The 26882-nt window shown below is 44.6% G+C and overlaps 1 protein-coding gene across 1 annotated transcript in view; it reads right to left on the bottom strand.

The window, feature by feature from the left end:
* The window catches only part of LOC134354812 (gamma-glutamyl hydrolase-like), a 66154-nt gene that overhangs the window by 33800 nt on the left and 5472 nt on the right, over positions 1-26882 (bottom strand). Inside the window, exon 2 of the mRNA XM_063064120.1 lies at positions 1497-1608. Within this exon, the coding sequence (XP_062920190.1) occupies positions 1497-1608 (112 nt within the window). The remainder of the gene's footprint in view (positions 1-1496; positions 1609-26882) is intronic.

Consider the following 26882-nt stretch of genomic DNA (forward strand, 5'->3'; position numbering starts at 1 on the left):
CATGTCTATCCAAGTACTCAAATATCCAGTCCCTTAGAAGATCTTCCAATGACTTTCCCATTACACTTCACAGGCCTATAATTTCCTGGTTTAATTTTAGAGCCTTTCTTAAACAGCAGAACAACATTGGCTATCCTCCAATAGGTCACTTGTGGGTAAGGATGATTTCAATAAGATCCCCCAACATTCTTCTAAATTCCAGTAAGTACAGGCACAAAACTGCCAAACGCTCCTCATATGTTAACCTCTTCATTCCTGGAATCATCCTCGTGAACCTCCTCGGGACTCTCTCCTAATCTTTCCTACATTACTTCTTGCATTGAAATATATGCATCTCAGGACAGTAGTCGCACAATGCGCAACCTTTTCATTCGTGACTTTGTCTGAGGTCTTAACAACATCCTTATCCACAATCTCTCCACTATCTGTCTTAGAACTCTGGTTCCCATCCCCCTACAGCTCTAATTTAACTCCCTCCCCTCCGTGCAGCATTAGGAAACCTTTCCCCTAGGATATTAGTCACTTTTCAGCTCTGGAGCAATGCTTCCCTTCCGTACAGGTCCTCCCCTTTCCTGGAAGACAGCCTAATGATCCAAACTTATTTACTTCATTTGATTTACTTACACAAACCTTTTTCTTTTTAATAGTTCTGGAATACCAAAGCTATATTGAGTCTCTAGGTCAGGGGTTCCCATCCTTTTTTATGCCATGGACCAATACCATTAAGCAAGGGGTCCACTGAACCCAGGTTGATGGTAACACTCTCTGGCATCAAAGTACTAACTACATTTTTTGTCTCCAGTAATGCAATTTAGTTAGCAGATTTCACTGGTCTGCAAATGACATTGCATGATACATCAAAGATTAAATCTAGAATTGTGCTACAGTTTAAATGGTACATTATAAATTGGAAGAGCAAATTTAGAAATTAATTAGCATGATTTTATCACTTAAGGATTGATTAACTCCTGGATAAATACTGCTGGGTTGGCACAGTAGTGCAATACTTTACAGCAACCAGCTGTAAGATCAGGGTTCAATTGCCATCGCTTTCTGTAAGGAGTTTGTACTGTGATCATTTGGATTTTGTCCGGGTGCTCTTGTTTTCTCCTACACTCCAAAGAGTATGGTCAGGATTACTGAGTTGAGGGCATGCTCTTTTGGCAGCCAAAGCATACTGACACTTCCAGACAGCCCAGTACAATTTTCTCTGTATTTGATGCAAATCGATGAAGTTAATGGCAGAAAGATGCTTGAAACAAACGTGTTGAATGCAAACTAGATTTGGAGATCCTGGTCAGCAAAGCTAAACAAGGTGCAATGAGGATGGTGTAGCTTTAGAAATATGCCTTAAATATGTTTGTAAAACAATTTAAATGGTTGATTATCAATGTTTAAACATGGGGACTTTCATTTTAACAGATTTACAATAGTCCTTTACAATAAATTAACCTCATACTGAGTAAAAAGTATAAATGGAAGTTTACTATACTGACCTAATGGGTACAACTCTTGCTCCAGCCGATTCCAAGTACTTCACATACGATGCTGCAATGTAGCTACTGCCATAGTTTGCAAATTTATCAGATACTTCCTGAGCCAAAATACCTGACCAAACAAAAGTACAGGCATCAGTAAAAAATAAAATTATTACATATGCATTGGGAAAGCCAATATCGTAACACTGAATATGCTGGACATTTTTAAAGCAAATAAGATGTTACAAATATATAACAGAATAGATAATACTTTTGGAGAAAGTTTACTATTTCAGGTCCATCAATGCCAGTTAAATTTAAAGCTCTAAATCTGGACTATTTCATACCAACTTTACCTCATACCACTTTCAATCCAAAATTTAAGTAATTCATTCCCACAAAATGAGCCATTCAAAGATCATCACCAGCTGGACACTGAGGGACAGTTGATTCATGAAACCCAGCAGGAATTTCTCTCAATTAGAAAGAGGGATTTCATGAGAAAGAGGCGTAAACTATGGTTAACAAAGGAAGTCAAATTGAAAAGCAGGGCACACAAATTTGCCAGGCCTAGCGGTTGGTAGAATGACTGAGAAGCTTTTAGGATCCAGCAACAAATAAAAAGTCAGAGGGTAAAATTTCAGGTAACATCAAGACAAATGGAAAGAGTTTGTATGGACATAAAAACAGAAAAAGACAACTAAGTTTAGGTGGTACCTCTGGAGAACAAAGATGGTGAATCAATAAATGAAACAAAAAAATGTCAAATAAGTTAAAACAATGTTTTGCACGCCTTCTCCATGGATGACACTGAAAATATTCCAGGTAACGGATGGGTTAATTTTAAGAAATACTGAAGAATTTGTAAAAAATCCCGATCGGAAGAGATTAACGATGCATTCGAGAATTTCACGGGGCTAAACCTGGACAAATCGTCAGAAGCCTGCACGCAAGATTTTAAAGGAATTGGTTGCAGAGACAGTGGACCTATTAATGGAAGTTTTGCAAAACTCACTAAATTCCGCAGGATGCCAGAAGATTGGAAAGTAGACAATATAGCTCCCTCCTTTGAAAAGGGAAGAAGATAGAAAACAGGAAACTGTAGGCTAGTTAATTCAATCAACACACACAAACCGCTGGAGGAACTCAGCAGGCCAGACAGCACCTATGAAAAAGCGTATGGTCGACATTTTGGGCCGAAAACCTTCAGCAGGCCTGAAACGTCGACTGTTCTCTTTTTCATAGATGCTGCCTGGCATGCTGAATTCCGGCAGCATTTTGCGTGTGTCGCTTGGATTTCCAGCATCTGCAGATTTTCTCTTGTTGTGATTAGTTAATTCAATGTCCAGCCTTTGGCAAGATATTTGAGTCAGCAATCAAAGAGGAAACAACTAATTATTTAGGATAACCAAACTTACTCAATGTGGTTTCATGAAAGGTAAGTCACATTTGATGAATTTGCTCAAACACTTTGAAGATGGGACAGGAGAGAATTGATAGATGGGAACCCGTAAATGTATCACATTAGATTTACAAAAGGCATTTGATAAGGTGTCACATAAGGAAGCTGTTTTATAAATTAAGAGCACAGGATATTGGAGCAAGTGTGCTAGCATGGATTGAAAATGGGCTTCCAAAAAAAGAGTTGGGATAAATGGGTCTTTTTCAGGCCAGAGGAATACAGCTAATGGAATATCACAAGGATTTGATTCTGCACTCTCCATTGTTTATTATTTACATTAAAAATCTGGGGAAGGGAACAAAATGTCAAGTTTCCAAATTCTCTGATGATATGGAAAATAGCTGGAAGAGCATGCTGTAATGAGGAGGACACTGTGATTCTGCAACAGGATACACTTAGACAGGCTGGGTTCTTGGGTCAGGACCACTGCGAGGCAGGAGCACATATCAATCCTCATAGAGGGATCAGAAGTGGAGAGAGTGAGCAGCTTCAAGTACCTGGATGTCAAAATCTCTGAGGATCTAACCTGGCCCCAACATATCAATGTAGTTAAGGTAAGGGGTGGGAAGCTCAAGGGGGATATTAGAGGAAGGTTTTTTACTCAGAGAGTGGTTGGTGCGTGGAATGCACTGCCTGAGTCAGTGGTGGAGGCAGATACACTAGTGAAATTTAAGAGACTACCAGACAGGTATATGGGGGAATTTAAGGCGGGTGTTTATATGGGAGGCAGGGTTTGAGGGTCGGCACAACATTGTGGGCTGAAGGGCCTGTACTGTGCTGTACTATTCTATGTAACATTCGGTACTTCAGGGCTACTCCATCAGTGAGCTGCTCGTTGATCGGAGTAGCTAAACTGGTGTCAGCAGCATAGCCGGCTGAAGGGTCGACCGAGATGGTGAATGGGTCAGCTGAGGTGTGAAATGAGCTGGTCGGGATATCGGAGGAGCCAGTTTGGGTACAGCGGAGCTAACTTGGCTACAGACTGTGTTGTTGCCCGCTACTCTGAAGCATGCGAGTTGGTGCAGTATTGTCTAGGACATTTCACTTGCGATCGCAAGTCTCTGATGGTCAGTGATAACGTAAGTTGCCACAAGCCTGTTACCATTGTCTGGTGGAGGGACAGTTGACATGGGAGTTGTGTCACCTCAGCTTTAGCGAGAACCAGGACTCAGGCCTCAGGCGTGTCTGCTGCTGCAGACCAGGTGAGAGACGTAGTTATAAAAAAGGCAACACAGTGGCTAAACTTCATTAGGAGTTTGAAGAGATTTGGCATGTCAACAAATACACTCAAAAACTTCTGTAGATGTACTGTGGAGAGCATTCTGACAGGCTGCATCACTGTCTGGTTTGGGGGTCTACTGCACAGGACCGAAAGAAGCTGCAGGAGGTTGTAAATCTAGTCAGCTCCATCTTGGGTACTAGCCAACAAAGTACCCAGAACATCTTTAGGGAGCGGTGTCTCAGAAAGGCAGCGTCCATTATTAAGGACCTCCAGCACCCAGAGCATGCCCTTTTCTCACTGTTACCATCAGGTAGGAGATTCAGAAGCATGAAGGCACACACTGAGTGATTCAGGAACAGCTTCTTCCTCTCTGCCATCCAATTCCTAAATGGACATTGAATCTTAGGACATTACCTCACTTTTAAAAAAATATATAGTACTTCTGTTGTTGCACATTTTAAAAACCTATTCGATATACATAATTGATTTACTTAATTTATTATTAGTGTATTTATTAATTTTTTTTTCTCTGCTAGATTATGTATTGCATTGAACTGCTGTTGCTAAGTTAACAAATTTCACTTCACATGCCGGTGATAATAAACCTGATTCTGATTCTCAAGAGTTTCCAGATTTTAAACTTCCACTTGTGAGGAAAGCATCTGATCAATCAGCAATTAATTGCCTCTGCCAGCAGCCTAAATCCTTAGTTTACATAAAGATTTGCTGGGTACTTCCAATTCTGAGCAATTTGGCAAAGGAGATTTAGGCCCATATTGGATTAAATTGTTATCAGCATACTTGATAAAAGTCGTTATTACATCTTGTTCATCGTGTCAGCAGTTATGACATTTGTGAGTGTCACAGAGTTGCAGTTGACAGAAAATCACTATTGTAGGCTTAAAATGCGAGGATACCCATTATATCAAAAGAACAGGCAGGTGGGCAGAAGGAGTGAGGTGGCTTTGCTGGTAAAACTGAAATCAATGGGGCTTCAGCGATAACAGGTTGAGGCGAGGTAAGCTACTTGTGAGGAATAGGAAGAATATGTGTGAGGTCGGTGTTCTGCACTGGGTGCCAGATGTGGGATGTCGGGGAGATTCCCAGCCTCCCGGACGGCCACATCTGCGCCAGGTGAGTCGAACCGCAGCTCCTTAGGGACTGGGTTAGGGAACTGGAGATGCAGCTCGACGACCTTCATTTTGTCAGGGATGGTAGGAGGCAATAGATAGGAGATATAGGCAAGTAGTCACACCGGGGCCTCGGGAGACAGATAAGTGGGTAACAGTCGGGAGAGGGAAGGGCAAGAGTCAGATACTAGCCCTGTGGCTGTCCCCCTTAACAATAAGTACTCCTGTTTGAGTACTGTTTGGGGAGGGGGGGGACCTACCTGGGGGAAGCAACAGTGGTCACACCTCAGGCACAGAGTCTGGCCCTGTGGCTCAGAAGGATAGGGAAAGGAAGAGGATGGCAGCAGTGATAGGGAACTCTATAGTTAGGGGGTCAGACAGGCGATTCTGTGGACGCAGGAAAGAAACACGGATGGTAGTTTGCCTCTCAGGTGCCAAAGTTCAGGATGTTTCTGATTGTGTTCACGATATCCTGAAGTGGGAAGGTGAACAGCCAGAAGTACCAATGACATAAGTAGGAAAAGGGAAGAAAGTCCTGAAAACAGACTACCGGGAATTAGGAAAGAAGCTGAGAAGCAGGATGTCAAAGGTAGTAATCTCCAGATTACTGCCTGTGCCATGCAACAGTGAGTATAGGAATAGAGTGAGGTGGAGGATCAATGCATGGCTGAGAGATTGGAGCAGGGAGCAGAGATTCAGATTTCTGGATCATTGGGACCTCTTTTGGGGCAGGAGTGACCTGTACAAAAAGGACGGGTTGCCTTGAATCCGAGGGGGACCAATATCATTGCAGGGAGGTTTGCTAAGGCTATCGGGGAGAGTTTAAATTAGAATTGCTGTGGGGTGGGAACTGAGCTGAAGAGACTGGGGAAGGGGCAGTTGGCTCACAAATAGAGAAAGCTTGGAGACGTTACGAGAGGTTGGATAGGCAGATGATAAGTGAAGGGTAACGCTCAGACCGATGGTTTGAGATGTGTCTATTTTAATGCAAGAAGCATCATGAACAAAGCGGATGAGCTGAGAGTGTGGTTCAGTACCTGGAACTATGATGTTGTGGCCATGAGAGACTCGGGTGGCTCAGGGGCAGGAATGGTTACTTACAGTGCCAGGCTTCAAATGTTTCAGAAAGGACAGAGAGGGAGGCAAAAGAGGTGGGGGCGTAGCACTGCTGATCAGAGATAGTGTCACGGCTGCAGAAAAGGAGGAAGTCATGGAGGGATTGCCTACTTAGTCTCTGTGGGTGGAAGTTAGAAACAGGAAGCGGTCAATAACTCTACTGGGTGTTTTTATAGCCCACCAAATAGTAACAGGGACATTGAGGAGCAGATAGGGGGACAGAGTCTGGAAAAGTGTAATAATAACAGAGGTTTCATGGTGGGAGATTTAAAATTCCTAAATATTGATTGGCATCCCTACAGCAATGGGTTTAGATGGGGTGGAGTTTGTTAAGTGTGTTCAGGAAGGTTTCCTGACACAATATGTAGATAAGCCAACAAGAGGAGAGTCTGTACTTGATCGGGTATTGGGAAATTAATCTGGTTAGGTGTCATATCCGTCAGTTAGAGAGCATTTTGGAGATAGTGATCACAATTCTATCTCCTTTACCATAGCATTGGAGAGGAATAGGAACAGACAAGTTAGGAGAGCATTTAATTGGAGTAAGGGAAAATATGAAGTTATCAGGCAGGAACTTGGAAGCATAAATTGGGAACAGGTGTTCTCAGGGAAATGTGTGGCAGAAATGTGGCAAATGTTCAGGGGATATTTGTGTGACGCTCTGCATAGGTACATTCCAATAAGACAGGGAAAGGATGGTACGGTACAGGAACCATGGTGTACAAAGGCTGTTGTAAATCTAGGCAAGAAGAAAAGAAGAGCTTACGAAAAGTTCAAAAGACTAGGTAATGATAGAGATCTAGAAGATTATAAAGCTAGCAGGAAGGAGCTTAAGAATGAAATTAGGAGAGCCAGAAGGGGCCACGAGAAGGCCTTGGCGAGCAGGATTAAGGAAAACCCGAAGACATTCTACAAGTATGTGAAGACCAAGAGGATAAGATGTGAGAGAATAGGACCAATCAAGTGTGACAGTGGAAAAGTGTGTATGGACCCAGAGGAGATAGTAGAGATACTTAATGAATACTTTGCTTCAGTATTCACTATGGAAAAGGATCTTGGCTATTGTAGGGATGACTTACGGTGGACTGAAAAGCTTGAGCATATAGACATTAAGAAAGAGGATGTGCTGGAGCTTCTGAAAAGCATCAAGTTGGATAAGTCTCCAGGACTGGACAAGATGTACCCCAGGCTACTATGGGAGGCAAGAGAGGAGATTGCTGAGCATCTGGCAATGATCTTTCAATTATCAATGGGGACGGGGAGGTTCCAGTGGATTGGAGGGTTGCAAATTTTGTTCCTCTTTCAAGAAAGGGAGTAGAGATAGCCTAGGAAATTATAGACCAGTGAGTCTTACTTCAGTGGTTGACGAGGAATAATCAGCTTGGCTTGTCAAAGGCAGGTTGTGCCTTACAAGCCTGATTGAATTTTTTGAGAATGTTACTAAACATGTTGATGAAGGCAGAGCAGTAGATGTAGTGTATATGGATTTCAGCAAGGCATTTGATAAGGTTCCCTATGCAAGGCTTATTGAGAAAATAATGAGGCATGGGATCTAAAGGGACATTGCTTTTTGTGGATCCAAAATTGGCTGCCCACAGAAGGCAATGAGTGGTTGTAGACAGGTCATATTCTGCATGGAGGTCGGTGACCAGTGGTGCGCCTCAAGGATCTGTCCTGGGACCCCTGCTCTTTGTGATTTTTACAAATGGCCTGGATGAGGAAGTGGAGGGATGGGTTAGTAAATTTGCTGATGACACAAAGGTTGGGGGTGTTGTGGATAGTGTGGAGGGCTGTCAGAGATTACAGTGGGACATCGATAGGATGTAAAACTGGGCTGAGAAGTGGCAGATGGAGTTCAACCCAGATAAGTGTGTGGTGGTTCATTTTCGTAGGTCAAATATGATGGCAGAATATAGTATTAATGGTAACACCCTTGGCAGTGTGTAGGATCAGTGGGATGTTGGGGTCCGAGTCCATAGGACACTCAAAGCTGCTGTGCAGGTTGACTGTGTGGTTAAGAAGGCACACGGTGCATTGGCCTTCATCAATCGTGGGACTGAGTTTAGGAGCCGAGAGGTAATGTTGCAGCTATATAGGACTCTGGTCAGACCCCACTTGGAGTGTTGTGCTCAGTTCTGGTCGCCTCACTATATGAAGTATGTGGAAACCATAGAAAGAGTGCAGAGGAGATTTACAAGGATGTTGCCTGGATTGGGGAGCATGCCTTATAAGAATAGGTTGAGTGAACTCGGCTTTTTCTACTTGGAGCAACCGAGGATGAGAGGTGACCTGATAGAGGTGTATAAGATGATGAGAGGCATTGATCATGTGGATAGTCAGAGGCTTTTTCCCAGGACTGAAATGGCTAAAGCTTAGAGGGCTATGGGTAACCCCAGGTAACTTCTAAAGTAAGTACATGCTCAGCACAGTATTGTGGGCCGAATGGCCTGTATTGTGCTGTAGCTTTTCTATGTTTCTATGTAATAGTAGTACATGTACTGAGCACCATGATAAAAAAAAACATTTTTGCACAAATCTTAAAGCTCGGCTTAGAGCAGTCAATATTGACAGGGAAGCCTGTAAAGATAAGAATGCTGAACAAGAAAAGTTCCACCACAGAAAGATGAGAAGGCAGGCATGAAGAAATCAAAGTTAAAAATGAAGCTGCTGACTGTAGAAAACATAAAGGAATTGAAGAGGTATTACACAGAAGCCCATCTTTAATTCCCCTATGTACTTGGAAGAAAGAAATTAAGCAGAGTAACAACGGCTTCTTCATCCTCAAAGATGTTCAGGATAAAGTTACAGGGAATTGATCTCAAAAAAGCTTGCTGAATCTGCCCAATCTGCAGTTAAAGGAGGTGAATCTGAGGGAGCAACTCCGAGAAATGAGGTTTCTTTGCTTCAGAATTCTTCATAATCACCTTCATATCCAGATCAAGTAAAATGAGATTTTCACCACAGTACTACTGGGTGTTGGACTTCCTAACCAACAGACCTCAGATAGTTAGGATGCACAACCACACCCCCCTCCCCATCATCCTTGATCCTGGCGACCCCCAGGGCTGTGTGCTGAGCCCGTTGCCGTACACTCTGCTCACACATGACTGCACAGTAATCACAATGTCAAGTTCACATGGGGCTCATCACCAACAATGAGATGGCCTACAGAGAGGAGGAGGAAGGACTCGAAGCCTGGTACCAGGCAAAAAGCTTCTTCTGTAATGTCTACAAGACAAAGGAGATGGTGAGCGCCTTCAGCAGAACTCACACCAGTCAGACCCCTCTTTACTTCAGCATTGGAAACTGCGAGCAATTTCAACCTCTTGGGAGAGCACATCTTGCACAACCTCTCACGGTCCCAGAACACATTCTACACAATCAGAAAAAGCTCACCAACACCTCTACTTTCTGAGGTGGCTGAAGAGAGCTGGACTTTGCACATCTATACTGATGTACGTCATTCTCAAGACGGGCAGTAGGGAGACTCCTGACAAGCTGCCTCATTGCTTGGTACAGAATCCGCACTGCAGTGAACAGGAAGTCAAAACTGCCCAATGCATCACCAGCACCAGTCTACCTGCCATCAAGGACATACAGAAAGAAAGGTGTCTGTAAAAGGCTAGTAGCATCATAAAGCATCCCTCCCACCCTGTTCATGGGCTGTTTGTCCCACTCCCATCGGGGTGGGGGGGGGGGCTATGCAGCATAAATGCTAGAACCATTAAACTCAAAAACAGTTACATTCCCCAAACAGTAAGGCTGATCAACACCTTCACCCACTGACCTAACCCACCACAGGCCCAACCACCACCACTTTATCATTTCCTGTCACCTTACGTACAGACACTCCTGTGCCTAGCGTCACTTCACGGACATACAATCAATGTACATAAGCTATCTTATTTATTTATATTTAATGGGTGAAGTCAGTTGGAGCAATCGTCACAGGGGACTCAACAGGAGATACTGCAGCAGCAAAAGAGACACCAGGATAGTGCGTTGCCTCCCAGGTGCTAGGGTCCAGGATGTCTCTGAGTGGTTGCAGAATATTCTTCAACGGGAGGGTGAGCTGCCAGAGTTCATGCTATATATTGGTACCGATGACATAGGCAAGAGAGGGGTAGAGGTCCTGCTCAGTAAGTTTAGGGAGTTAGGATGAAGGTTGAAGAGCAGGACCTCCAAGGTGGTAATCTCCAGATTACTCCCAGTGCAACGAGCTGGGGAAGGTCAGAACAGGAAGATACCCTGACGAATGAGTGGCTGAGGAGATGGTGCAGGGGGCAGGGTTTCATGTTCTTGGATCATTGGAACCTTTTCCGGGGAAGGGGTGACTTGTACAAGTGGGACAGGTTGCACCTGAACTGGAGGGGAACTGATATCCTGCGAGGGAGGGTTTAAACTAGATTTGCAGGGTGCTGGTAATTGAAATGAAGAGGCAGAGGATGGGGGCGATTGGCACACCAGGAGAGACAGATTATAGTGAGTTTGTGAGGAAGGATAGGCAGATGATAGCGCAAAGATGCACTCAGCCAGATGGTTTCAGATGTGTCTATTTTAAAGCAGTGAGTATCATAAACAAGGCGGATAAATTTAGAGTGTGGATGACTATGTCGAACTATGACACTGTGGCCATTACAGAGACTTGGATGGCTCAGGGGTAGGAATGGCTGATGAGTGTGCCAGGCTCTCGATGTTTCAAAAAGCATAGGGAGGGAGGCACAAGAGGTGGGAGTGTGGCATTGCTAATTAAGGATAGTGTCACAGCTGCAGAGAAGGAGGAAGTCATGGAGGAATTGTCGACTAAGCCAGTATGGATACACATTAAGAAAGAGGATATGCTGGAGATTCTGAAAAGCATTATCTAAGATAATTCACTGGGTCCGGACAAGATGTACCCCAGGCTACTATGAGAAGTGAGGGAGGAGATTGCTGAGCCCCTGGTGATGATCTTTGCATCATCAGTAGGGACGGGAGAAGTACCAGAGGATTGGAGGGATGCAAATGTTGTTCAAAAAAAGTAGTACAGAGAACCCAGGAAATTATAGACCAGTAACCCGTCTTACTTTAGTAGTGGCCAAGTTGTTGGAGAAGCTCCTGAGAGGCAGGATTTATGAGCATTTGGAGAGACATCATCTGATCAGGGATAGTCAGCATTGCTTTGTCAAGGGCAGGTCGTGCCTTACAAGCCTAAATGAATTCTTTGAGGATGTAACAAAACACATTGATGAAGGTAGTGTTTATGGATTTCAGTAAGGCATTTGATAAGGCTCCCCTTGCAAGGCTCATTCAGAAAGTAAGGCGGCATGGAACCCAAGGAGACGATGCTCTGTGGATCCAGAATAGAACAGCACAGTACAGGCCATTCAGCCCACAATGTTGTGCCGACCCTTAACCCATACCTCACATATAACCCCACCTTAAATTCCTCCATATACCTGTCTCGCAGTCTCTTAAATTTCACTAGTGTATCTGCCTCCACCACTGACTCAAGCAGTGCATTCCACGCACCAACCACTCTCTGACTAAAAAAACCTTCCTCTAATATCCCCCTTGAACTTCCCACCCCTTACCTGAAAGCCACGTCCTCCTGTATTGAGCAGTGGTGCCCTGGGGAAGAGGCGCTGGTTGTCCACTCTATCTATTCCTCTCAATAACTTGTATACCTCTATAATGTATCCTCTCATCCTCCTTCTCTCCAAAGAGCCTTAGCTCCCTTAATCTCTGATCATAATCCCTACTCTCTAAACCAGGCAGCATCCTGGTAAATCTCCTCTGTACCCTTTCCAATGCTTCTACATCCTTCCTATAGTGAGGCAACCAGAACCAGGACACAGTACTCCAAGTGTGGCCTAACCAGAGTTTTATAGAGCTGTATCATTACCATGTGACTGTTAAACTCTATCCCTTGCCTTATGAAAGCTAACACCCCATAAGCTTTCTCAACTACCCTATCCACCTGTGAGGCAACTTTCAGGGATCTGTGGACATGTACTCCCAGATCCCTCTGTTCCTCCACACTACCATGTATCGTGCCATTTACTTTGTACTCTGCCTTGGAGTTTGTCCTTCCAAAGTGTACCACCTCACACTTCTCCGGGTTGAACTCCATCTGCCACTTCTCAGCCCACTTCTGCATCCTATCAATGTCTCTCTGCAATCTTTGACAATCCTCTACACTATCTACAACACCACCAACCTTTGTGTTGTCTGCAAACTTGCCAACCCACCCTTCTACCCCCATATTCAGGTCGTTAATAACAATCACGAAAAGTGGAGGCTTCAGACCGATCCTTGTGGGACATCTCTAGTCACAACCCTCCAATCTGAATGTACTCCCTCCACCATGACCCTCTGCTTTCTGCAGGCAAGCCAATTCTGAATCCACCTGGCCAAACTTCCCTGGATCCCATGCCTTCTGACTTTCTGAACAAGCCTACCATGTGGAACCTTGTCAAATGCCTTACTAAAATCCATGTAGATCACATCCACTGCACTACCCTCATCTATATGCCTGGTCACTTCCTCAAAGAACTCTATCAGGCTTGTTAGACACGATCTGCCCTTCACAAAGCCATGCTGACTGTCCGTGATCAGACCATGATTCTCTAAATGCCCAGAGATCCTATCTCTAAGAATCTTTTCCAACAGCTTTCCCACCACAGACGTAAGGCTCACTGGTCTATAATTACCCGGACTATCCCAACTACCTTTTTTTGAACAAGGGGACAACATTCGCCTCCTTCCAATCCTCTGGTTCCATTCCCATGGACAACGAGGACATGAAAATCCTAGCCAGAGGCTCAGCAATCTCTTCCCTTGCCTCTAGGAGCAGCCTGGGGAATATTCCGTCAGGCTCTGGGGACTTCTCCGTCCTAATGTATTTTAACAACTCCAACACCTCCCCTCCCTTAATATCAGCATGCTCCAGAACATCAACCTCACTCATATTGTCCTCACCTTTATCAAGTTCCCTCTCATTGGTGAATACCGAAGAGAAGTATTCATTGAGGACCTCGCTCACTTCCACAGCCTCCAGGCACATCTTCCCATCTTTATCTCTAATCGGTCCTACCTTCACTCCTGTCATCCTTTTTTTCTTCACATAATTGAAGAATGCCTTGGGGTTTTCCTTTATCCTACTCGCCAAGGCCTTCTCATGCCCCCTTCTTGCTCTCCTCAGCCCCTTACACTCCTTTCCTGCTACCCTATATTCCTCAATAGACCAATCTGATCCTTGCTTCCTAAACCTCATGTATGCTGCCTTCTTCCACCTGACTAGATTTTCCACCTCACTTGTCACCCATGGTTCCTTCACCCTACCATTCTTTATCTTCCTCACCAGGACAAATTTATCCCTAACATCCAGCAAGTGATCCCTAAGCATCGAGCACATGTCCACAGTACATTTCTCTGCAAAAATATCATCCCAATTCACACCTGCAAGTTCTAGCCTTATAGCCTCATAATTTGCCCTTCCCCAATTAAAAATTTCCCTGTCCTCTCTGATTCTATCCTTTTCCATGATAATTATAAAGGCCAGGGAGCGGTGGTCACTGTCCCCCAGATGCTCACCCACTGAGAGATCTGTGACCTGACCCGGCTTGTCCACAGAATGTAAAGGGTGGTTGTAGAGGGTTCGCATTCTGCATGGAGGTCGGTGAGCAGTGGTGTTCTGCTGGGATCTGTTCTCAACAAGTAATCTATTTTGAGTACTTTTGTGAGGTGGAGGGGGATGGTCTACCTGGAGGAAGCAACAGTGGCTTTGCCTCCGGCACTCAGTCTGGCCGTCGTGGCTCAGAAAGGTAGGAAAGTGAAGAGAATGGCAGAAGATATACAGGACTCTATAGACAGGGGAACAGATAGGTGATTCTGTGGATGCAAAAAGGAAACATGGATGGTAGATTGCCTCCCAGGTGCCTGGGTCCAAGATGTTTCTGGATGCGTCCACAGTGTCCTGAAAGTGGAGGGTGAGCAGCCAGAAGTCATGGTACATTTTGGTACCAATGATGTAGGAAGAAAGAGGGAGTAGGTCCTGAAAAAAAATACAGGGGATTAGGAAGGAAGCTAAGAAGCAGGTCCACAAGTGCAGTAATCTCAGGATTGCTCCCTATGTTACAAAGCAGTGAGGATAGGAATAAAATGAGGTGGGAGATAAATGTGTGGCTGAAGAATTGGGACGAGGGCAGGGATTTAGATTTCTGGATAATTAGGACCTCTTCTGGGATAGATGGACCTGTACAGGTTGCACTTCAATCTGACGGGGACCAATATTCTTGCGAGCAGATTTATTAGAGCTGTTGGGAGTGGTTTAAACTAATATGGCTGGGGGATGGGATCCAGGATGATAGAGCAGAGCAACACACACAAAATGCTGGAGGAACTCAGAAGCGAGGTAGGAGTATTGCTGAGCCTCTGGCAATGATCTCTGCATCATAAATGGGGACAGGAGAGGTTCCGGAGGATTGGAGGGTTGCGGATGTCGTTCCCTTATTCAAGAAAGGGAGTAGAGATAGCCCAGAAAATTATAGACTAGTAAGTCTTACTTCAGTGGTTGGTAAGTTGATGGAAAAGATCCTGAGAGGTAGGATTTATGAACATTTGGAGAGGCATAATATGATTAGGAATAGTCAGCATGGCTTTGTCAAAGGCAGGTCATGCCTTACAAGCCTAACTGTATTTTTTGAGGATGTGACTAAACATATTGATGAAGGTAGAGCCGTAGACGTAGTCTATATGGATTTCTGCAAGGCATTTGACAAGGTACCCCATGCAAGGCTTATTGAGAAAGTAAGGAGACATGGGATCCAAGGGGACATTGCTTTGTGGATCCAGAACCGGCTTGCCCACTGAAGGCAAAGAGTGGTTGTGGACGGGTCATATTCTGCATGGAGGTCAGTGACCAGTGGTGTGCCTCAAGGATCTGTTCTGGGACCCCTTCTCTTCAAGATTTTTACAAATGATCTGGATGAGGAAGTGGAGGGATGGGTTAGTAAATTTGCTGATGATACAAAGGTTGAGGGTGTTGTGGACAGTGTGGAGGGCTGTCAGATGTTACAGCGGGACATCGAAAGAATGCAAAACTGGGCTGAGAAGTGGCAGATGGAGTTCAACCCAGGTAAGTATGAGGTGGTTCATTTTGGTTGGTCAAAAATCATGTCAGAATATATTATTAATGGTAAGACTCTTGGCAGTGTGGAGGATCAGAGGGATCTTGGGGTCCCAGTCCATAGGACACTCAAAGCTGCTGCGCAGGTCGACTGTGTGGTTCAGAAGGCATATGGTGTATTGGCCTTCATCAACCATGGGATTGAGTTCAAGACCCACGAGGTAATGTTACAGCTATATAGGACCCTGGTCAGACCCCACTTGGAATACTGTGCTCAGTTCTGGTCACCTCACTACAGGAAGGATGTGGAAACCATAGAAAGGGTGCAGAGGAGATTTACAAGGATGTTGCCTGGATTGGCGAGCATGCCTTATGAGAATAGGTTGAGTGAACTTGGTCTTTTCTCCTTGGAGTGACGGAGGATAAGAGGTGACATGATAGAGCTGTATAAGGTGATGAGAGGCATTGACTGTGTGGATAGTCAGAGGCTTTTTCCCAGGGCTGAAATGGCTAACAAGAGAGGGCATAGTTTTAAGATGCTTGGAAGTAGGTACAGAGGACATGTCAGGGATAAGTTTTTTTTAAAACACAGAGAGTGGTGAGTGCGTGGAATGGGCTGCTGGTGACAGTGGTGGAGGCAGATAGGACAGGGTCTTTTAAGAGACTCCTGGATAGGTACATGGAGCTTAGAAAAATAGAGGGCTATGGGTAACCTGAGGTAATTTCTAATGAAAGTACGTTCAGCACAGCATTGTGGGCCAAAGGGCCTGTACAGTGTTGTAGGATTTTCTATGTTTCTAACTCAGCAGGCCAAGCAGTATCTATGGAAAAGAGCACAGTCGACGTTTCGGGCCTGCTGAAGGGTTTCGGCCCAAAACGTCAACTGTACTCTTTTCCATAGATGCTGCCTGTCCTGCTGAGTTCCTCCAGCAGTTTGTGTGTGTTGTTTGGATTTACAGCTTGGGCAGATCTTCTCTTGTTTGTGATAGAGCTGAGGATGAGCCATCAGATTTACAAATAGATAATGGGTGTAAAATGAATGTAAGGAAGGACAAGCCAATGAGTGGACACAAATGCAGACAGAGCAGGGAGTTAAATTGTATCATAGAGGCAAAATTCAAAAGGGCAAAGAATGCAGGACAGAGATGCTGTATTTAAATATGCGTAGCATTCGGAATAAGGTGGATGAACTCGTGGCACAATGAGAGATTGGTTGGTGTGATGTTGTGGGCATCACTGAGTCATGGCTGAAAGGCGGCCACAGTTGAAAGCTTCAGCCACCTCTGCTCTGCTGTCATCCCCGCCAGTATCCTTCTCCAATCCACCTGGGCAAGATACCTTGTATTGAAAGGACAGGCAGAAAGGCAATAGTGTGGCTCTGTTGGTAAGAGATGGAATTACATCTATAGAAAGAGGTGACAGAGGGTCAGAGAATGTTCAATCTTTGTGGGTGAAGTAAGAAACTGCAAGGGTACAAAAAACATTCTGGGAATCACATAAAGGCTTCCAAACAGTAGCCAAGATGTGGGGTTGAGATTGCAAAGGGAGCTGGAAAAGGCATGTAATAATGATAATGACACAATTGTAATAGGGGACTTCAATATGCAAAGGGATTGGGAAAATCACGTTGGTGTCAGATTGCGAGAGAGGGAATTTGTTGAATACCTATGAGATGGCTTTTTAGAACATCTTGTGCTTGAGCCTACTTGGGGAAAGGCTATCTTAGATTGGATGTTGTGTAATAACGCAGATCTTATTAGGGAGTGTTGGAGCATGGCCAAGTGGTTAAGGCGTTCGTCTAGTGATCTGAAGGTTGCTAGTTCGAGCCATGGCTGAGGTAGTGTGTTGTGTCCTTGAGCAAGGCACTTAACCACACATTGCTCTGCGATGACAGCGGTGCCAAGCTGTATGGGTCCTAATGCCCTTCCCTTGGACAATATCGGTGGCGTGGAGAGGGGAGACTTGCAGCATGGGCAACTTCCGGTCTTCCATACAACCCTGCCCAGGCCTGCGCCCTGGATACCTTCCAAGGCGCAAATCCATGAGCTCACGAAACTAACGGATGCCTATAATTAGGAAGTTTAATGTAAAGGAATCCTTAGGCGGTAGTGATCTTAATATGATTGAATTCATACTGCAATTTGAGAGGGAGAAGCATAAGTCACATGTATCAGTATTGCAATGGAATAAAGGGAATTACAGAGGCATGAGAGAGGAGCTTGCCCAGGTGGATGGGAGGATACTGGCAGGGATGACAGCAGAGCAGAGATGGCTGAAGTTTCTGGGAATATTTCACAAGGCACAGGACAGATATGTTCCACAGAGGAAGAAACATAGAAACATAGAAAATAGGTGCAGGAGTAGGCCATTCGGCACTTCGAGCCTGCACCGCCATTTATTATGATCATGGCTGATCATCCAACTCAGAACCCTGCCCCAGCCTTCCCTCCATACCCCCTGATCCCCGTAGCCACAAGGGCCATATCTAACTCCCTCTTAAATATAGCCCCTATGGCAAGGATGTCTTTCCTCAGATTAGGGGACCAAAACTGCACACAATACTCCAGGTGTGGTCTCACCAAGGTCTTGTACAACTGCAGTAGTACCTCCCTACTCCTGTACTCGAATCCTCTCGCTATAAATGCCAGCATACCATTCGCCTTTTTCACCGCCTACTGTACTTGCATGCCCACTTTCAATGACTGGTGTATAATGACACCCAGGTCTCGTTGCACCTCCCCTTTTCCTAATCGGCCACCATTCAGATAATAATCTGTTTTCCTATTTTTGCCACCAAAGTGGATAACTTCACATTTATCCACATTAAATTGCATCTGCCATGAATTTGCCCACTCACCCAACCTATCCAAGTCACTCTGCATCCTCTTAGCATCCTCCTCACAGCTAACACTGCCACCCAGCTTCGTGTCATCCGCTAACTTGGAGATGCTGCATTTAATTCCCTCATCCAAGTCATTAATATATATTGTAAACAACTGGGGTCCCAGCACTGAGCCTTGCGGTACCCCACTAGTCACTGCCTGCCATTCTGAAAAGGTCCCGTTTATTCCCACTCTTTGCTTCCTGTCTGCTAACCAATTCTCTATCCACATCAATACCTTACCCCCAATACCATGTGCTTTAAGTTTGCACACTAATCTCCTGTGTGGGACCTTGTCAAAAGCCTTTTGAAAATCCAAATATACTACATCCACTGGTTCTCCCCTATCCACTCTACTAGTTACATCCTCAAAAAATTCTATGAGATTCGTCAGACATGATTTTCCTTTCACAAATCCATGCTGACTTTGTCCGATGATTTCACCGCTTTCCAAATGTGCTGTTATCACATCTTTGATAACTGACTCCAGCAGTTTCCCCACCACCGACGTTAGGCTAACCGGTCTATAATTCCCCGGTTTCTCTCTCCCTCCTTTTTTAAATAGTGGGGTTACATTAGCCACCCTCCAATCCTCAGGAACTAGTCCAGAATCTAACGAGTTTTGAAAAATTATCACTAATGCATCCACTATTTCTTGGGCTACCTCCTTAAGCACTCTGGGATGCAGACCATCTGGCCCTGGGGATTTATCTGCCTTCAATTTATCTAACACCACTTCCCTACTAACATGTATTTCACTCAGTTCCTCCATCTCACTGGACCCTCTGTCCCCTACTATTTCTGGAAGATTATTTATGTCCTCCTTAGTGAAGACAGAACCAAAGTAATTATTCAATTGGTCTGCCATGTCCTTGCTCCCCATAATCAATTCACCTGTTTCTGTCTGTAGGGGACCTACATTTGTCTTTACCAGTCTTTTCCTTTTTACATATCTATAAAAGCTTTTACAGTCAGTTTTTATGTTCCCTGCCAGTTTTCTCTCATAATCTTTTTTCCCCTTCCTAATTAAGCCCTTTGTCCTCCTCTGCTGAACTCTGAATTTCTCCCAGTCCTCAAGTGAGCCACTTTTTCTGGATAATTTGTATGCTTCTTCTTTGGAATTGATACTATCCCTAATTTCTCTTGTCAGCCACGGATGCACTACCTTCCTTGATTTATTCTTTTGCCAAAATGGGATGAACAATTGTTGTAGTTCATCCATGCAATCTTTAAATGCTTGCCATTGCATATCCACCGTCAATCCTTTAAGTGTCATTTGCCAGTCTATCTTAGCTAATTCACATCTCATACCTTCAAAGTTACCCCTCTTTAAGTTCAGAACCTTTGTTTCTGAATTAACTATGTCACTCTCCATCTTAATGAAGAATTCTACCATATTATGGTCACTCTTACCCAAGGGGCCTCTCACGACAAGATTGCTAATTAACCCTTCCTCATTGCTCAAAACTCAGTCCAGAACAGCCTGCTCTCCGGTTGGTTCCTCGACATGTTGGTTCAAAAAACCAACCCGCATACATTCCAAGAAATCCTCTTCCTCAGCACCTTTACCAATTTGGTTCACCCAATCTACATGTAGATTGAAGTCACCCATTATAACTGCTGTTCCTTTATTGCACACATTTCTAATTTCCTGTTTAATACCATCTCCAACCTCACTACTACTGTTAGGTGGCCTGTACACAACTCCCACCAGCGTTTTCTGCCCCTTAGTGTTACGCAGCTCTACCCATATCGATTCCACATCTTCCCGGCTTATGTCCTTCCTTTCTATTGCATTAATCTCATCTTTAACCAGCAACGCCACCCCACCTCCTTTTCTTTCATGTCTATCCCTCCTGAATATTGAATATCCCTGAACGTTGAGCTCCCATCCTTGGTCACCCTGGAGCCATGTCTCTGTGATCCCAACTATATCATAATCATTAATAACAATCTGCACTTTCAATTCATCCACCTTGTTAGGAATGCTCCTTGTATTGACACACAGAGCCTTCAGGCGCTCTTTTACAACTCTCTTAGCCCTAATACAATTATGTTGAAAAGTGGCCCTTTTTAATGCTTGCCCTGGATTTGTCGGCCTGCCACTTTTACTTTTCTCCTTACTGCTTTTTGCTTCTACTCTCACTTTACACCCCTCTGTCTCTCTGCACTCGTTCCCATCCCCCTGTTGTGAACTAACCTCCTGTCACCTAGCCTCTTTAATTTGATTCCCACCCCCCAACCATTCTAGTTTAAAGTCACCTCAGTAGCCCTCGCTAATCTCCCTGCCAGGATATTGGTCCCCCTAGGATTCAAGTGTAACCCGTCCTTTTTGTACAGGTCACGCCTGCGCCAAAAGAGGTCCCAATGATCCAAAAACTTGAATCCCTGCCTCCTGCTCCAATCCCTCAGCCACGCATTTATCCTCCACCTCATCTCATTCCTACTCTCACTGTCGCATGGCACAGGCAGTAATCCCGAGATTACGACCTTTGCGGTCCTCAAATGGCAGAGGTAGGCAACCATGGCTGACAAGGGAAGTTAGGGGCTACATAAAAGCCCAGGAAAGGGCACATAAGGTAGCAAAAGTGAGTGGGAAGTTGGGTGATTGGGAAGCTTTTAAAATCCAACAAAAGGCAACTTAAAAAGCTATAAGAAGGGAAAAGGTGAAATATAAGGGCAGACTAGCCAATAATATAAAGCAGGATAGTAAAAGATTTTTTCAGTTATATAAAGAGTAAAATAGTGGTGAGATTTGAAATTAGACCACTGGAAATGATGCTGGTGAGGTAGTAATGGCGGGGACAAAGAAATGGTAAATGAACTTAATGGATACATTGCCTCTGTCTTCACTGTGGAAGACACCAACAGTGTGCCAGAGGTCTGTGAGTGTCAGGGATCAGGAGTGAGTGTCATTGCTATTACAAAGGAAAAAGTGCGCGGCAAACTCAAAGGTCTTAAGGTGGATAAGTCACCTGGACCAGATGGACTACATCCCAGTGTCCTGACATAGGTTGCTGAAAAGATAACTGATGCATTGGTCATGACCTTTCAAGAATTACTTGATTCTGGCATGGAAAATTGCAAATGTCATTCCACTCTTTAGGAAGGGATGAAGGCAAAAGAAAGGAAATTATAGGCTAGTTAGCCTAACCTCAGTTGTTGGGAAAATGTTGGAGTCTATTATTACAGATGAGGTTTCGAGGTATTTGGAGACCAATGATAAAATAAGTTAAAGTCAGCGTGGTTTCTGTGAATGAAATCTTGCCTGTCAAATTTGTTACAGTGGGAATAAAAGGGGCCTTTTCTGGTTGGCTGCTGGTGACTAGGGTCAGTATGGGACCACTGCTTTTCATATTGTTTGTTGATGATTTAGATAATGGAATTGATAGGTTTGTGGCAAAGTTTGCGCATGATACGAAGATAGGTGGAGGGGTAGGTAGTGCTGAGGAGACAAATTGGAAAGAATAGGCAAAATTATGGCAGATGGAATAGTGTTGGAAAATGTGTGATAATGCATTTTGGTATATGGAACAATAGTGGAGACTATTATCTAAATGAGGAGAAGGCTCAAACATCAGAGGTTCAGAGGGACTTAGGAGCCCTCGTGCAAGACTCCCAGAAGGTTAATTTATAGGTTGAAACTGTGGTAAAGAAGGCAAATGCAATGTTGACATTTATTTCAAGGGGAATCGAATATAAAAGCAAGGAGATAATGCTGAGCCTTTATAAGACACTAGTCAGGCTGCATTTAGTTTATTGTCAACAGTTTTGGGCCCCATATCTCAGAAAGGACGTGCTGTCATTGGAGAGGATTCCGAGGAAATTCATGAGGATGATTCCTGAAATGAAGCGGTTAAGATATGAGGAGCATTTGGCAACTTTGGGCCTGTACTCACTGGAATTTAATAGAATGGCAGGGGGGATCTCATTGAAACCTACTGAATGTTGAATGGACTAGATAAGGGGGATGTGGAGAGGATGTTTCTTATGATGGGGGTATCCAGAACTAGAGGACACAGCCTCAAAATTGATGGATGACCCTTTAGAACAGAGGTAAGGAAGAATTTTTTTAGCCAGAGAGTAGTAAATCTGTGGAATGCTCTGCCACACACTGTGGTGGAGGCCAAGTCCATGCGTATATTTAAGGCGGAAGTTGATCATTTCCTGATCAGTCAGGGCATCAAAGGATATAGCAAGATGGCAGGTGTATGGGGTTGAGTGGGATCCGGGATCAGCCATGATGAAAAGGTGAAGCAGACTTGATGGGCTGAACGGCTTAATTCTGTTCCTATGTCTTATGGTTCTGGGACCCCTCCTCCTTAGGATTTTTATAAATGACCTGGACGAGGAAGTAGAAGGGTGGGTAAGTAATTTTGCTGATGACACAAATGTTGCGGGCCTTGTGGATAATCTGGAGGGTTTTCAGAGGTTACAGTGGGACATCGATAGGATGCAGAATGGGACTGAGAAGTGGCAGATGGAGCTCAACCTAGGTAAATGTGGTGGTTGATTTTGGTAGGTCAAATATGATGGCAGAGTACAGTATTGATGTAAGACTCTTGGCAGTGTGGAGGATCAGAGGGATCTTGGGGTCCATGTCCATAAGACACCCAAAGCTGCTGTGCAGGTTGACAGTGTTGTTAAGAAAGCGTATAGTCTGTTGGCATTCATCAACAGTAGGATTGAGTTCAAGAGCCGTGAGGTAATGTTAGACCCCACTTGGAGGACTGTGTTCAATTCTGGTCACCTCACTACAGGAAGGATGTGGATACTATAAAGAGAGTGCAGAGGAGATTTACAAGGACGTTGCCTGGATTGGAGAGCGTGCCTTATGAGAATAGGTTGAGTGAACTTGGCCTTTTCTCCTTGGAACGACAGAGGATGAGAGGTGACCTGATAGAGGTGTATAAGATGATGAGAGGCACTGATTGTGTAGATAGTCAGAGGCTTTTTCCCCAGGGCTGAAATGGCTAATACAAAGGGGCATAGATTTAAGGTGCCTGTAAGTAAGTACAGGGGGGATGTCAGAAGTAAGTTTTTCCATACAGAGGGTGGTGGGTGTGTGGATGCACTGCCAGCGAAGGTGGTAGAGGCGGATACAATACGGTCTTTTAAGAGATTCTTAGATTGGTACATGGAACTTGGAAAAATGGAGGGCTATGTTGTAGGAAAATTCTAGGCAGTTTTTAAGAGTAGGTTACATGGTCAGCACAGCATTGTGGGTTGATACGCCTGTAACGTGCAGTAGATTCCTATGTGTTATGTTATCTTATTATGTTTTTTGGGCATAGTTAGATCTAAAGTAACAATTATTTTGTTTTCCTTTAGCTGAGAAGCAGCTGAGAAGAAGGGACTGAAGAAATCAGGTAGAAAAAGTTGTTTTTTTTTAAACACTGCTCGGGGAGAAGGGTCTGCAATGCGCAGGCGCGTGACGTAGCGCGCCAAGGTTTAAAAGTAGACCTCCATATACAGCGGCTATCGTTGTAGCGGCCATTGTCGGAGTGGACTGAGTCAGAGTGGATTTAGCTCAACAGGCTTCGGCGAGAACAGGCAGAGGCCAGGGTAGGTTCCGGTAAGTTTTTTGTTCAGATTGTTTAGTGCAGTGAGAATGCCAGGCAGGATGTTGGAATGCTCCTCTTGCAGGCTGTGGGAACTCAGGGAGCCCTCCGGTGTCCCTGACAACGACACCTGCAAGAAGTGCATCCAGCTGCAGCTCCTGACAAACCGTATTAGAGAACTGGAGCAGGAGCTGGATGACCTGCGGATCATTCGGGAGAATGAGGAGATTATAGATAGTAGCTACAGGGAGGTAGTTACGCTAGAGGACAGGAAATTGGGTCACTGTCAGGCGAGGGAAGGGGAAAGGGCAGGCAGAGCAGGGTTCCCCTGTGGCCATTCCCCTCAACAACAAGTATACCGCATTGGATACTGTTGGGGGGGATGACTTACCTGGGACAAGCTGCAGTAGCCGGATCTCTGGCACTGAGTCTGGCTTTGCAGTGCAGAAGGGAGGGTGGAAAAAGAGGAGAGTGGTAGTGATAAGGGATTCGATAGTTAGAGGTGCAGATAGGAGGTTCTGTGGTCATGACAGAGAATCCAGGATGGTTTGTTGCCTCCCAGGTGCCAGGGTCAAGAATGTCTCTGATCGATTGCATGACATTCTGAAGTGGGAGGGTGATCAGCCAGATGCCGTGGTGCACACCGGTACCAATGACATAGCAAAGAAGAGCAAGGAGGTCCTGGAGAGTGAGTATAGAGAGCTTGGTAGGAAGTTGAAAAGCAGGACTTCAAGGGTGGTAATCTCAGGATTGATACCTGTGCTACGTGCCAGTGAGGGTAGGAATAGGATGATAAACAAGTGGCTGAGGAACTGGTATAGGGGGCAGGGTTTCAGATTTCAGGATCATTGGGACCTCTTCTGGGGCAGGTGGGACCTGTACAAGAGAGACGGATTACATTTGAACTACAGGGGGACCAATATCCTTTCAGGGAGGTTTGTTAATGCTATTGGGGAGGCTTTAAACTAGATTTGCAGGGGGATGGGAACCAGAGTGCCAGAGCTGACAGTGTGGCTGGGGTGAAAATAAATGATGTTAAAAGTTCAAGCAAATCCAATGACAGAAAGGTTGTGAGTGGTGGTAAAAATCTTCTGAGGGGTATATATTTCAATGCTAGGAGTATTGTGGGGAAGGCGGATGAGTTGAGGGCGTGGATTGACATGTGGAATTATGACGTTATAGCAATTAGTGAAACTTGGCTACAGGAGGGGCAGGACTGGCAGCTTAATATTCCAGGGTTCCAATGTTTCAGATGTGATCGAGGCAGAGGAATGAAAGGTGGGGGAGTAGCATTGCTTGTTAGGGAAAATATTACAGCACTGCTCAGGCAGGACAGTTTAGAGGGCTTGTCTACTGAGTCCTTATGGGTGGAGCTGAGAAACAGGAAAGGTATGGCCACATTAGTGGGATTGTATTACAGACCACCCAATAGTCAACGAGACTTGGAAGAGCAAATCTGCAGAGAGATAGCAGGCAACTGCAGGAAACATAAAGTTGTGGTGGTAGGGGATTTTAATTTTCCATACATTGATTGGGACTCCCATACTGTTAGGGGTCTAGATGGTTTAGAGTTTGTAAAATGTGTTCAGGAAAGTTTTCTAAATCAATATATAGAGGGACCAACTAGAGGGGATGCAATATTGCATCTCCTGTTAGGAAATGAGTTAGGACAAGTGATGGAAGTCTGTGTAGGGGAGCACTTTGGTTCCAGTGATCATAACACCATTAGTTTCAATTTGATCATGGACAAGGATAGATCTGGTCCTAGGGTTGAGGTTCTGAACTGGAAGAAGGCCAAATTTGAAGAAATGAGAAAGGATCTGAAAAGCGTGGATTGGGACAGGTTGTTCTCTGGCAAAGATGTGATTGGTAGGTGGGAAGCCTTCAAAGGGGAAATTTTAAGAGTGCAGAGTTTGTATATTCCTGTCAGGATTAAAGGCAAATTGAATAGGAATAAGGAACCTTGGTTCTCAAGGGATACTGCAACTCTGATAAAGAAGAAGAGGGAGTTGTATGAAATGTATAGGAAACAGGGAGTAAATCAGGTGCTTGAGGAGTATAAGAAGTGCAAGAAAATACTTAAGAAAGTAATCAGGAGGGCTAAAAGAAGACATGAGGTTGCCTTGGCAGTCAAAGTGAAGGATAATCCAAAGAGCTTTTACAGGTATATTAAGAGCAAAAGGATTGTAAGGGATAAAATTGGTCCTCTTGAAGATCAGAGTGGTCGGCTATGTGCGGAACCAAAGGAAATGGGGGAGATCTTAATTAGGCTTTTTGCATCTGTATTTACTAAGGAAACTGGCATGAAGTCTTTGGAATTGAGAGAATCAAGTAGTGAGATCATGGAAACTGTACAGATTGAAAAGGAGGAGGTGCTTGCTGTCTTGAGGAAAATTAAAGTGGATAAATCCCCGGGACCTGACAGAGTGTTCCCTCGGACCTTGAAGGAGACTAGTGTTGAAATTGCGGGGGCCCTGGCAGAAATATTTAAAATGTCGCTGTCTGCGGGTGAAGTGCCGGAGGATTGGAGAGTGGCTTATGTTGTTCCGTCGTTTAAAAAAGGATCGAAAAGTAATCCGGGAAATTATAGGCCGGTGAATTTAACGTCGGTAGTAGGTAAGTTATTGGAGGGAGTACTCAGAGACAGAATCTACAAGCATTTGGATAGACAGGGACTTATTAGGGTGAGTCAACATGGCTTTGTGCGTGGTAGGTCATGTTTGACCAATCTATTGGAGTTTTTCGAGGAGGTTACCAGGAAAGTGGATGAAGGGAAGGCAGTGGATATTGTCTACATGGATTTCAGTAAGGCCTTTGACAAGGTCCCGCATGGGAGGTTAGTTAGGAAAATTCAGTCGCTAGGTATACATGGAGAGGTGGTAAATTGGATTAGACATTGGCTCAATGGAAGAAGCCAAAGAGT

This window comes from Mobula hypostoma, chromosome 1 (genome assembly GCF_963921235.1).
Source record: "Mobula hypostoma chromosome 1, sMobHyp1.1, whole genome shotgun sequence".
Classification (NCBI taxonomy): domain Eukaryota; kingdom Metazoa; phylum Chordata; class Chondrichthyes; order Myliobatiformes; family Myliobatidae; genus Mobula; species Mobula hypostoma.